At 47.9% G+C, this 12,947-nt stretch overlaps 1 protein-coding gene across 5 annotated transcripts in view; it reads left to right on the top strand.

Annotated features, from left to right (window-relative positions):
• SPMIP2 (sperm microtubule inner protein 2) overlaps positions 1–12,947 on the top strand; it is a 72,559-nt gene that overhangs the window by 21,349 nt on the left and 38,263 nt on the right. For all 5 annotated transcript variants that reach the window (XR_009459808.1, XM_059721932.1, XM_059721933.1 and 2 more), the window contains one exon: positions 2,867–2,925. Coding sequence is in view for 4 of the 5 variants with exons in the window: in XM_059721932.1 (XP_059577915.1) it covers positions 2,867–2,925 (59 nt within the window). In the remaining variant the exon portion in view is untranslated. The remainder of the gene's footprint in view (positions 1–2,866; positions 2,926–12,947) is intronic.

Raw genomic sequence — 12,947 nt, forward strand, 5'->3', positions numbered from 1 at the left:
AGAGAGAAGCTAACAAAAGAGACTGTCAGAAGGCTTTTGATGGATCTGAATGAATTCAAGTCAGCAGGGCTGGATGAGCTTCATCCTAAGGTTCTGAAGGAACTGGCAGAGAAGATCTCAGAGCCTTTGGCAATGATCTTCATGAAGTCATGGGAGATGGGCCAGGTGCCAGAGGACTGGAAAAGGACCAATGTAGTGCCCCTCTTTAAAGAAAATGAGAAGGAGAACCCAGGAAACTACAGATCAGTTAGCCCATGAATGATATGTGCCCCCGGAGGCTGGGGTAGGGGGGCATGGTGACCCCCGACAGGTGGCAGCAGCGGTGGCAGTGTCGGCAGCGGGGGTATGGTGGTGGTAAGTGGGAGCTACCCGCAGGCAACCGCAGTGATGGCGGGCCGAGCCGGGACTACTCAGGTGGCCACAGCAGTGTCAGGGGCAAGGTGGGGGGGTGGCAACCAGGGGGCAACGAGCAGGGACCACCCACAGCCACTGGCAGCTGCATCAGCAGCAAAGGGGTGGTGGTAACCTCCTGCAGATGCCAGTAGTGGCTTTGGAGATGGCCAATCTTAAGCGGGGCACATATCCCCGTGCCCCCACTATGACTTGCATATGGGTTAGCCTCACCTAAATACCCAAGAAGTTACTGGAGCATATCCTACAGAAAACCATTTGCAAGCGTCTGGAGGAAGAAAGGCTGATTGCAAGCAGCCAGAATGGATTTATGAAAAACAAAATGTGTCAAACAAACCTGATCTCCTTTTTTGACAATGTAACTACTTGGGTGGATGAAAAGAATGCTATGGATATAGTAAAATTAAAAAAGGACATAGTAAAAAAAAAAAAAAGGATTTTTTGGTATGGATATAGTAAAAAAAACAAAAAACAAAAAAAAAATCGCTTCTCAGCCTCTTGAAGGCTCAAATCAAGTGTAGTATCTGGATTTCAGCAAGGCTTTTGACAAGGTCCTACACGTCTTTCCCATAAACAAATTGGAGAAATGTGGGCTAGCTAAAACTACTATAAGGTGGATAGACAACTGGCTCAATAGCTGCAAGGAAAGGGTAATTATTAATGGGTCCATGTCAGAATGGCAGGAAGTTTCAAATGGAATTCCACAGGGGTCTGTCCTGGGCCTATTACTGTTCAATGTGTTTATTAATGATTTAGATGCTGGCATAGACAGCTTCTTGAGCAAATTTGTAGATGACACAAAACTGGGAAGAGTTGTGAACACATCAGGGGATGTAAACACAATTCAGAAGGATCCTGATAGATTGAAAAGTTGGGCTAGAGCTAGTAGGATTAAGTTCAGTGCAGACAAATGCAAGGTGCTACACCTTGGGAGGAGTATTCAAAAACACAAATATAAAATCATAGAATAATAGAAAATTAGGGTTTGAAGGGACCTTATGAGGTCATCTAGTCCAACCCCCTGCTCAAAGCAGGACCATCCCCCCAAGTAGATGATCCCAGCCAAGAATGTGTGTAGCCAGGTCTTAAAAAACTCCAAGGACGGAGATTCCACAGCCTCTCTGGGTAACGCATTCCAGTGTTTTACTACCTTCCGAGTGAAATTTTTTTTCCTAATATCTAACCTAAACTTACTTTGCTGCACCTTGGCTAGGGACAGAAGTTACACATAAACCGGTTTAAGTGGTCAGAAACTGGTTTAACCTGTAACAGAACAGAAGTTCAGTGCATATAAAACAGTTTCAAAATGGCCAAAAGTGGTTTAAGATAAACCTGGTTGAATATAGTCTTCCCTGATTAAGGTCAAACCAGTTTAGGGGACTTCTGTCCCAGACCTCTTCCTGGTTTAAGTTAAATCAGAGTGACTCAGCATCCCAGCATGCTTTGCAGCCCTGGGCTGGGCTGAGCTGCCTGCTCCAGTGAGCAGGGCTGGCCCCACCTCTGCTCTCTAGCTGGAGCAGGGGAGGGGGTGTGGCCAGATGCCAGCCTGGCATGGCCCTGTAAGGCAAAGGGGACAGGGAGTGAGTTTATTCCCCCCTCCCTCCCCTCTCCCCCCGGGTGACCCCAATCGGGGTCTGCTAGGCCAGGGCACAGCAGCCCCTATCAGGGCCCCTTCTGCCTTGCTGCTCCAGCGGCAGGGGCAGGGGCATAGACAGATGCTGTCCAACATGGCCCTCTAAGGCAGAGAGGGCAGGGAGAGGGTTTATTCCCCGCTCCCTCCACTCTCCCACTGGGAGACTGCATCTGGGGTCTGCCACATCCGAATCGCAAGCCATTCTCCCTGCCAATTAAGCCTTTCCCTGTACCAAACCTGTGACTCAAAAGACTTCCTAATGTAAAAATGAAAGGGCTTAGGGGTTGTTCCTTCTTCCTCAAAATGACTGTAGCAAATGAGGGTGTTTTTGCTGAGCTAATTTAATTTAGAAATAACTTCCTATTAACTGAGGTTTCCCATTTGCCATAGATTGCTCCTTGACTCCGATGTCTTGCTACCTGCTGCCCTGGCCACATGTTGCCACATACTTTCAGTAACGGTCTTTAGTGAACTTTTGATCTTTCCAATTTTACAGGTCCCATGCATGACCCTTAGATGAACCAAATAATTGCTTAACACTTAAATAACTTCGCTCCAGTGATGAGAGCTTGAAAAAATATACCCCCACTGTTGTTTTGTCATCTTAAATTTTTTCTCTTTTAAAGGAGCCAAAATTACTTTCACAGCCCAAGAGATAAGAACCACAATTTCTTAATTATTTCTACCTGCAAACAGAGATTTCTTTCCTGGTTTTCAAGTCTCTTAATTGATTTGTTTCTCCCTCCCAGTCTAATTTGAGAGGGGCAAACAACTGTAATGTGAAAATTCACAATGTAACATGCTGTTTTGTTTTTTTGACAGAATGGATTATTTCGTCAAGCTGCTGAAGATAAGAGCACTCATCGATACCAAACTCCATGGTATGTATTTATTAATTCTTGAAAATTTCCTAGGGTGACTAGCACAGCATTGAAGAGGAAACACCTGGGGAAGGCAAAACATTGAAATGTTTAACTTTGTAGGACAAAACACTTGAGTTTCTCTCTCCACCGATGAGATTAGTGAAAAAAAAATTCTTTCATGGAATTAAACTGTAGAGACACAGAGAGAGTTTTTATAGATTATGCTGACGTATTGAGTAAATCAGTGTTTCCCAAACTTTTGATACCAGAGGCACAGTTTTTGTTTGGATTAGAATTGGTGGCACATTTTACTCTTACACCCCCCCCAATTTTTTTGTTTTTCAAAACATAACAGAATTCCTTCCCCCCTGCCAAAGGAAATCTGACCAGTGCTGACACCAAATATATCTTTCTCTAAGTGAAGACTTAGTCTCTATACCAGTAGTGCTCAGGAGCCAGAGAAATGGTGCAGGGCCAGTCTGTAGGTCAGATCAGGCCCTGCACTGCCCCCACCCAGCCAGGATCCAGCTTGGGTGGCCCCACACTGCCCCCTCCTGGCTCCCACGTACCAGAATCAGGTCCCAGATCTGTAGGGAGCCCTGTAGGGCTGGAGGACATGGCGCCAGGGACCAACTCTGGCCTGTGGACCAAGGGTTAAACATGCCTCCTCTATACCAATGGTTCTTAACCTTTTTACCTTTCATGGCCCCCCATAAAAATCACCAAGAAAAGATTATTATTCAGAAAAGATACAGAAGGGGCCCTAGAGTCTAAAATATTGGTGCTTCTGCAGGGTCTCACATACCAATAAGCACCCTCATAACCCCTCCTGCCAGCCAGGCTGCAAAACTTAGCTCCATCTTTGTATCCACCTGCTCACAGCAAAACGTGCTGCTGGAAGTATAAGAGAGTGAGGGCTGGCCCAGGGGGAAGACAGCAGCAGCATCGGTATTCCTCAGAGGTGCAGTCACAGATGCCAATGGAGGGCCTGGGGCAGGTGCAGGGTGTCAGACGGGGGAAGAAAGCATCTACCTCTTCACACAGTGGGATCTTGTGGCACACTTCTGTCGCTCTCACGTACAATGGTGTGTCATGTCCCACTGTTTGGGAATCACTGGGTTAAATAAAGGACTATAACTAGTAAAGAAATTAAATGAAAACAAATTTTGGCAGTTAGGAATGACTCTGGGACTCAAAATTCATTGCCACCTGACAGTTCTATTTTACAGGAGATCCCTTGGTTTTCAGTCCACTGTAAATTGTATTATAGGTTGTAGATTCTCCCACTGCACCTTCAGACAAAACTGTGCTTTAAAAGCTTTATTGTTATTAATCATCCTCATCATCTGAGGCCAGATCTATGCTATGAAAGTTTATTAACCTCAATAGCCAGGCTAGCAGGCCTTTTTCCACTCCTCTGTTCCCCCAACCCCCTCCAAAAAAAATCAGAGCCCTAACATAGCTATACTATCCTTTTGTTGGTATAAGTTCTGCACTAGCTTTACCAGTATAGAGAGGTAGATAGCTTTGTATTCTAATCACTGCTTTCTGTTTAGATGCTCTGCTTCTTGAAGTCCCTTCACAGCATCTAGTGATGAAGTAAACCCAGAGCTTACAAAAACTTATTCTGTACATCTTATGTTTAGTTAGTCCATAAGGTACATATCTACCCTGCCTTTTGACAGTGTAGCCAAGTATAGACTTAGGCAAAGTAGCAAGAGAAGAAAGAAACTGAGCACTTCTATGGAGGGAAGCAGAGACTGAAAAGAATTCCTCAGAATTATCTTGAAGAGATTCCTAGGCCAGAATCTATTTCACTATTAGGTATCTTAGCGATCCCAGGTGCACAATGCAATTCTATTCCATGTAGTTCAAGTCCTGAAAATCCATTAATGCATCTGCTTTTATAATGTACTGTCAACTAACCACCCAAAAAACAGGCAGGAGGAGGAGGAGCCAGCCACTTAGGTGTCTGAGTTCACTTACTGGGTGCATGTACATATGCAGTTATTTCAAAGCAATAAACTCTGAAGCAGTTTCAGCTGGACTAAACTGCTCCTGGGCTCAGGGTTTACACCCAGGAGGGCAGCAATTTGAGCTTGGGCATAGCAAGCCCAGGCTGGCAGGGAGAATGGGGCATTAGCCCCAGGCTCTGGGTGGCAGTGTCAGGTGGCAGAGGGGCTGGCTGGGGCACAAGGATGCTGAAAGTGTAGGGGCATGTGGCTAGGCAGCAGGCAGGATTCTGGCCCCCTGGTGGCTGGGCTGTTCAGGTGCAATTTATACCTGTGGTCAGCATCTGTATGTGTGTTTAATCACAGTTACCCCACCGTAAGATAGTACTGCCACCAACAGTACCATGGGCAACTAATGCCGCCTTAGTCAGGGGGAGCACATGCCCCCCCAGCAACCAATCAGAGACCAGGGAGGGTCCCCCTATGGCCAATCCCACTGACTCGGCGGGGGAGGGAGTCCCCCCACAGCCAATCACAAGACAGCCGATCGCTGCAGCTGATTGCTGTGGCCTCTTCCGGAAGTGGCTGCAGCCGCTTCTGGGGGGTGCCATGGTGCTCCATTCCCCGGCCAGCGCTTGCAGGGTGGGCACTGGTGCTCCTGCCTGCCTCCCCACTGTCCGTCGCCTAAACGGCAAGTGCAGCCAGTCAGGGGGCGCACCGCTGTGCACCCCCTACGTGTTGCCACTGAACAGTGCCATTTTATGGCAGCGTTAATTAGTTTACCACAGCATAATAGCATTGCACATGTAGACAGTGATGCTTTACTACATAGCTAATTAGTCTACTCTGCAGTTAAGTGCACATGTAGACATGGCCACACGGAGTCTGGTGTCTAGTGCCATTAAAGCCAGCCCCATCACAGTGGTGGTACTATGGTTTCATATTCATAGTCAGAAGGAGCAGCCTGGGAAGCAAACTGTGATTGTGATATACCCTCAGAATTACAATCTGCCTCAGAGTCTGTCTGTCTGCTTCAGAGGGAATGAAAATATGCTGGACATATGCATAGCAGAGCCTAATGCTCCCTGCACCAGGACAGCTGAGCCAGCAGGCACACTGGGGGAGGGCAGTGGAATCAGTTTCCTTCTAAGTCTCAATCCTGTTTTCCCTTACTTGACATTGGGTGGAAGAAGAAGGAGCTGTTTTTTTCAAAATTGCTTCTTCCCTTGTGGTGCAACTCATGGGTGCAGGTAATCCACAGGAGAGAGAGAGACAGGGAGCACATTATTCTTCATTACCTTCTGTGTAGCTGGGAAAAGTCTAGCTGCAACAGCTGTACTCCTTGTTCGGTGCACAGTATAGGCTGCAAAGCTGATTGGGGTGGCTACTCATGCTGAGCTACTGCCATACCTATATTCCTAGTAGTACCCCAGCCGGCTAATATAAAGCTAGCTCAGGTACCTCTACACAAACATCGTGCAGTCAAATGTGGTACAGACAAGTCAGACATAGTTACAAAGCTGTTACAACTGTATCATTTTTTCCCCTCAATGCGGAAAGGTACTGCTGAGGTTGCCATACTCTGGTGATAGGTTACTAATAAGGTAGCTTCCACCTTGCATTTTTAAGTCTATGAGTCAAGGACACATTCAGAGTCAGTGGGGCGCATCTATACATGTCCCTACAGCGCCATTGTTACTGCACCATCATTTAGGACTTGCAGTAACAGCCTGTACTGCACCGTGTCAGCAGTCCACAGTTATTTTTAGCCTCTACATCACCATAGCAATGCGCTATACCAAGGGATCCCAATGCTAGTGATGAAGCAGCATCATTGTGGTTTTTGCCCGCAGATGCTATGTCGCCGTAGTGCATTGCTATGGTGATGTGGCATCATGTGTACACGTGCCCAGTAAGAGAGCTAAAGAAGTATCTTTGAAGAAGACTCTTTGTATGCTCGTCCATTTTTTAAGGCATTCATAATACCTGTATATTATCAAAAACTTTGAAAGCAATCTTTGTGTACAATGATGGTAGAGGGAACAGTAAAATGCTTACTTTCAGGGCCATATTATATTTGCTTCTGCCAAAGAAATGTATATAGGAAGGGAAAGTCTCTAAGTTTTAAAAGAATAAATTAAATGCATGCAATTAGCTAATGGAATGCCTCACAAAGAGATGCACTATTAGATAATGAGGTTAGTTTTTCTAATATGCTGTGGTTCGTTAAATCATGAACAAGATTAACAGGAACTGCATAAAATATTCAGAGGTTTCATCTTCCCTTATTGGACCTTATTGTATATGGTTTTACTGCTGACCCTGTAGTACCTCGGACTCTTGTTTTTATAATCAATGCAAGTTTGTTAAATGCATTTCTGAGGGAAACAAGAAAAACCCTGTTGAAATGCATCAATGCAGGGTCAATATTTTGATTTTCTCTCTAGTTACTGAAACTTTCATGCATTCAGAATAGCTGATTAAAAAAAAAGATCCAGACATTTTTACTAGCGTCTTTCACCTCTGCTTTCCTAGAGAAATGATTTGCAATATTAAGACCATAATATTGTTTAAGACCATTTCACTTTTATATATTTTACCGCAGCTGCCATATTATACTTTGAGCATATATGGTACATAATCTATACATTCTGTATGCTTCTTTGTCTATACCTTGCTTTCCCCCCTAAATTACAATTAGTAGAAGCAGACAAAAATATCTGAAAATCTTACAGTCAGGGTACATTTTTATTTGTAAAATGATCTGGGTCACCTAAGTCACAGATATAAGCCAACAATACACTCTGATACAAACAGGAAACAAGAAATGGGCAACAGGAATGTTTCATTTCAGCTGAAGACGCATCTGCTTTTATTTTAGCTCATGTAAAGAGGTAAGAAATCAACTACACATACATATTGCAATGTTGGGAGTTGATTCTATAAAATATTGCAATAAGCCTACTTAACTAGAACATTATTTGAAAACTATCTGTGTAGCCTACATAAAGGAGGATGGAAAATGATCTAACCCATGCGTTTTCAAATTTTTTCCCTTTGGAAATTTTTAATTGAGGTGTGGACCTTTTTGAATTGTAAGCATGGGTATTCACATACTTTTGATTGATCATAGTAATCTTGCATGGGCCCCTTAGACATAGTCTGCAAACGCCCAGGAGTTTGCAGACCACAGGTTGAAAACCACTGATCTAGGTAGATAAGGGTACTTGTGCTATCCAACATCCTTCCCATAGATGGCTCAATAATGTAGAGGATAGAGGAAAAGGTAAGTCACAGAGACATCAGATTTGGAAACAGAGCTGATGGGGTGGAGAGGGAAGGGAGAATATCATAGAGAAAGCCAAAGGCTGCACATAAACAGTAACAGCAAGGCAAAGACAGCAGTCTTGGCAGCTGGCTGTGGCAGAAAGCCTGAGAGCTGGGCATAGATACCCCTGATTGCTGTCAGGGAGCCAGCAGTACATCAGAAGGATACAATTTAGCAGCCTGCAAGCAAGAGGCAATACACAACTGCATATGCAGATGACAGGAAGCCAGTGCTGTAGGGATGCAACAAACCTGTGGACAAAAGGACTGAACTCAGGATCAGACTAGCTGAATGTTCCTTTCCCCACCCAAAGCAGTGAAGCACATATTTGGCCCTGAACACATGGGTAGACCCATTGTCTTCACAATTCATCTTAAAACTAAGCAAATGCTTTGCTGGATGAAGGTTTGAGCATCCTGAGATGAGCAAATCATTTCTATCTGCATTATCTAACCTAACAGACATTTGATTGTTTTGAGAAGTCACAGATGCTATTGCTATGGAAACCCGCTCTGTGTCTGTAGGTCATTCTTGCTTGGTATGATTTGCAGAGGCACTGCCTACCATAAAAAACATCTTGCTTTGCATGCTGTATTAAATTCCACTCCCCACCACCCTGCAAACTTTGTGTCACTTACACAAAGAGCAGCAGAGTTCAGCACCTGCTACCAGAGAGCAGTGAGGACTCCTAATAAATCCAAGAGTTCTTTGCTACAGTGGTTACAACAGGTAACCACAATAGGTAACCAACCACAATTGGGGTGGGTTGATTTAGGCTATGCCTACGTTGCACAATTATCCTGGGTAACTAGCACCCAGATTAGCCTTGCTAAAATATGAACATCCTTGCAGCAAAGCCCTGTCCATGTATATTTGGGCAGAGAGACATAGTTACCTGTGTCAGTCTGAAGTCAAGGAGAAGATAGGGCATAGTAGATTATATATCTACTATAGCTATAGTATATACCTACTATAGCTGTGGAAGGATATTATATATATATTATTATTTTAATATAATATTTTATAATAATATGTGGAAGGATATTTTAATATATTATTATATTATATTATATATATAATATCCTTCCACAGCTATAGTAGTCATATACTATAGCTATAGTAGATATATAATCTACTATGCCCTATCTTCTCCTTGACTTCAGACTGACACAGGTAACTATGTCTCTCTGCCCAAATATACATGGACAGGGCTTTGCTGCAAGGATGTTCATATTTTAGCAAGGCTAATCTGGGTGCTAGTTACCCAGGATAATTGTGCAACGTAGGCATAGCCTAAATCAACCCACCCCAATTGTGGTTGGTTACCTATTGTGGTTACCTGTTGTAACCATTGTGTGTATATATATATATATATATATATATATATACACATATACACATAACATATATATACACATATACATATACACACACACACACATATACATACACACACACACACACACACACACAATTTATAGGATATAGTAGATTATATATCTAGTATAGCTGTAGAAGGAGATAGACAGGTTGATCGATCTATATCCTTCCACAGCTATACTAGATACATACTATACTACTATATAATATATATCTGTAACCCAGGTGGTACTCAGACAAGGTACCTCCTCTCCAATTGAAGGGATTTAGAGAGTGCTAGTGCGCTGTGGGAGAGGTAGCTGCTCTCTTCCTATCCCCTATAGAATAGAGCCGAGACCAGTTGGCACTTCACCATCTATGGGTTTAATAAGAAAAGAAATGGGTTAAGATATGACTGTCGCAGGGCACCTCGGTGCCCCTCCTCCTATAGAGGAGAAACTGCCAGGGAGCGAGTGAGCGCGCCCTGGCCTGACATAACAAGCCCAGCTGAGGCTTGCTCAGGTAATGAGCGCAGCTGCAGGTTGCCGGAGCAACCAAGCGGAGCCAGCTGCCTGTAGGGGGCAGGGCCTGGCCCTTATAAAGCTCAGGGCTGAGGCCAGGCTGGCAGTTCTCTGCCAGCAGCCTGGGAGGCAGGAGCTCTGAGAGTGAGGATGTGGCAAGTACAGCTCATGATAGCCCTGAGAGGATGGGCACTAGAGTTTAGCCATGCAGCTTGCATTTGTGTTACAGCCTAGGGGCTTGTGGTTTTGCGTTGTGTTATTACACCCGGAGGCTTGGGTGAGGCTGTAGGGGTTGGAGGAGGCCTCAATTACAGGGACCCCAGAGAGTGTGGGGTGCCCTAGCGCCACGAGGGCGCATTATTGTCATAGTGCCAGGGAAGGCGCAGCTCGCACGCCACTGCGCGAGCAGCTGGCGGCAAGGAGCGCGGCCAGTGGGTCGCGGGCGCAACCCGTAGGTTGTGGACGGGGACCGAGACCCCGGATTGCGTGTGGGGGAACATAGCCCCCTGTATAGCACCAGGGAAGGCGCAGCTCGCACGCCACTGCGCGAGCAGTTGGTGGCGAGGAGCGCGGCCAGTGGGTCGCGGGCGCAGCCCGCAGGTTGCGGACGGGGACCGAGACCCCGGATTGCGTGTGGGGGAACATAGACCCTGGCCCCAGGAAAGGGGCGGTATTACTGAGTAGCCCAGTGTGGGCACGGCGAGCCCCAGAGAGGGGGGGAACGCCCTTGTACTGTATTGAGTAGCCCAGTGTGGGCATGGCGAGCCCCGGAGAGGGGGAACGCCACTGTGTATTATTGAGTAGCCCAGTGTGGGCGCGGCGAGCCCCAGGGAGGGGGAACGCCCTTGTGTATTATTGAGTAGCCTAGTGTGGGCGCATGGGCATAGCGAGCCTGGCCGCAGGCTAGTGTGGCAATACCCCACAGACCAAGGCAGGGTGCTGCGGTTGCCCCTGAGAAGACAGGGAGTAGCAGCGCGGTGAGCCAGAGTCAGGGAGGGTGTCCGTGCGGTTGGCCCATAGGACCGGAGGCCCGCTAGAGAGTCCCTGAGTGGAACCCCACCGGCAGGGGAGGCCCAGAGTGGGCCAGATGAGAGTCCCAGCAAGAGGCTGGACATAGACAGACCGGACAACGTCCTTTACATCTGTGAGGCTTGGGGCATGGTATCAGGGGAGGTAGGAGCCACGCGTAGCCCATAAGGCTGGGGCGCTTGGGTAGCGCCCATTGTACGGGGAGACCCACGAGGGGTCCAGGAGCTGACAGGCCCGAGGAAACACGAGGCAGCCTCCTTATTACATATTCGATCAAGACGTGGCAGGCGAGAATGGAGGGTGCCCTCGGGCCGAAGTAGTGCGGTGAGAGGGCCTCAAGGAGACCACGGCCCTCTGCGAGGTCCCTGCCGTGACAATGACACATATGTGGGGAGGGCAATGGGTGCAGGAGAGCAAGAGGGGATTCAGTAAAGGTAAGGTACACGTACATCTAGCAGGGGCAAATCAACAACAAAGCTTGAGGTGCAGGTTCACAAAATATAAGGCACATATTCACAAAATGTGACGTGCAGGCACCCCGGGGCGGGGGGGGGGGGGTGGGCGGCTCAGGGAAGAGGTGCGGAGAACGTTTCTACCCAGTGGGGATTCTCTTCCCGGCAACTCACACCTCTGGTGCTTTAGCCAGGGATCAAGCTGCTTGACCTCACTGGGGGTTGGATAACCTGAGCTGCCGCCTGGAACTTGGGGCTTCGGGTTCCCACCGCATGCCAAGCTCCTGGCCTCCCTGCCGGGGTTGGATGCCTGACCCACCACCTGCAGCTCAGGGTTTTGGGTCCCTGCTGCACGCTGCCTTGCGTGCTGAGCTCTCGGCCTCCCTGCTGGGGGTCAGATGCCCGAGGAGCTGCCTGCAGCTCAGGCCTTGAGTCCCAGCAGGGGATCTGCCATACACTTCCTGTGCACCAAGCAGCCAGAGCCCAAGCCACCTCCTGCGGCTCCCAGGCTCTTCTGGGGCAACCACTCCACCCTGCTGACCAGCTCTCACCAGCCCTTCGGGACTCCTTACCGTCCTCTCCTTTGGGACCAATCAGGCAACATGAGAAGTGAGTCTATGTCATGGCGGGGTCCTATAGGAGGGCCGTGATCTCCTTACGGCCCCCTCACCGTGCCAAGTTAGCCCAAGGGCACCCTCAAATTCTCGCCTGCCATGTCTTGCTGGTAAATATAATAGGAAGGCTGCCTTGCGTCTCCTTGGGCACGTAAACTCCTGGAACCCTCGCGGGTCTTATCCTGCACCCATGGGTGCCTTAGGGCACCCTAGCCTTATGGGCTACGCGTGGCTCCTACCACCCCTAATACCACGCCCCAAGCCTCGCTGATGGGAAAGACACTGGTATGTCTCTTTATAAATATATACTGCCCGTCTCTCGGGCCTCCTCTGCATGCTCTTGCCCACTCTCTGAGCCTCCTCTGCTATGCTGCCCTCTCTTGGGCTCTCCGAGGCCACTCGGGGCCTCCTTGTAACGTTGCCCCTCTCTGGGCCTTCGCAATAGCACCCCCGCCTGGGGCCTGCTACGCCCGCGCTGGGCTTCTTGGTAATGCCCCCTTCCTGGGGCTCTCCCTGCACCCACACTCGGGCCTCTAATATACCACCCTGTCTGGGGCTCTCTGCGCCCACTCTGGGGACTTCCCAGCAATGCCCCCTGACTCTCAGGCCCACCGCGCTGCTCTCCCCTTCTCTCAGGGCACACTGCGCTGCTACCCCCTCTCACCGGGGCAACCGCAGCACTCTACCCTGCTCCGGGGCTTGCCGCAGTACTAGCCGTTCTTCAGAGGCTCACTGTTCCCCTACTGGGCTTCCTAATAATATTGCCCCCTCTCTAGGGCTGACTG

This window comes from Alligator mississippiensis, chromosome 2 (assembly GCF_030867095.1).
Source record: "Alligator mississippiensis isolate rAllMis1 chromosome 2, rAllMis1, whole genome shotgun sequence".
Classification (NCBI taxonomy): Eukaryota; Metazoa; Chordata; order Crocodylia; family Alligatoridae; genus Alligator; species Alligator mississippiensis.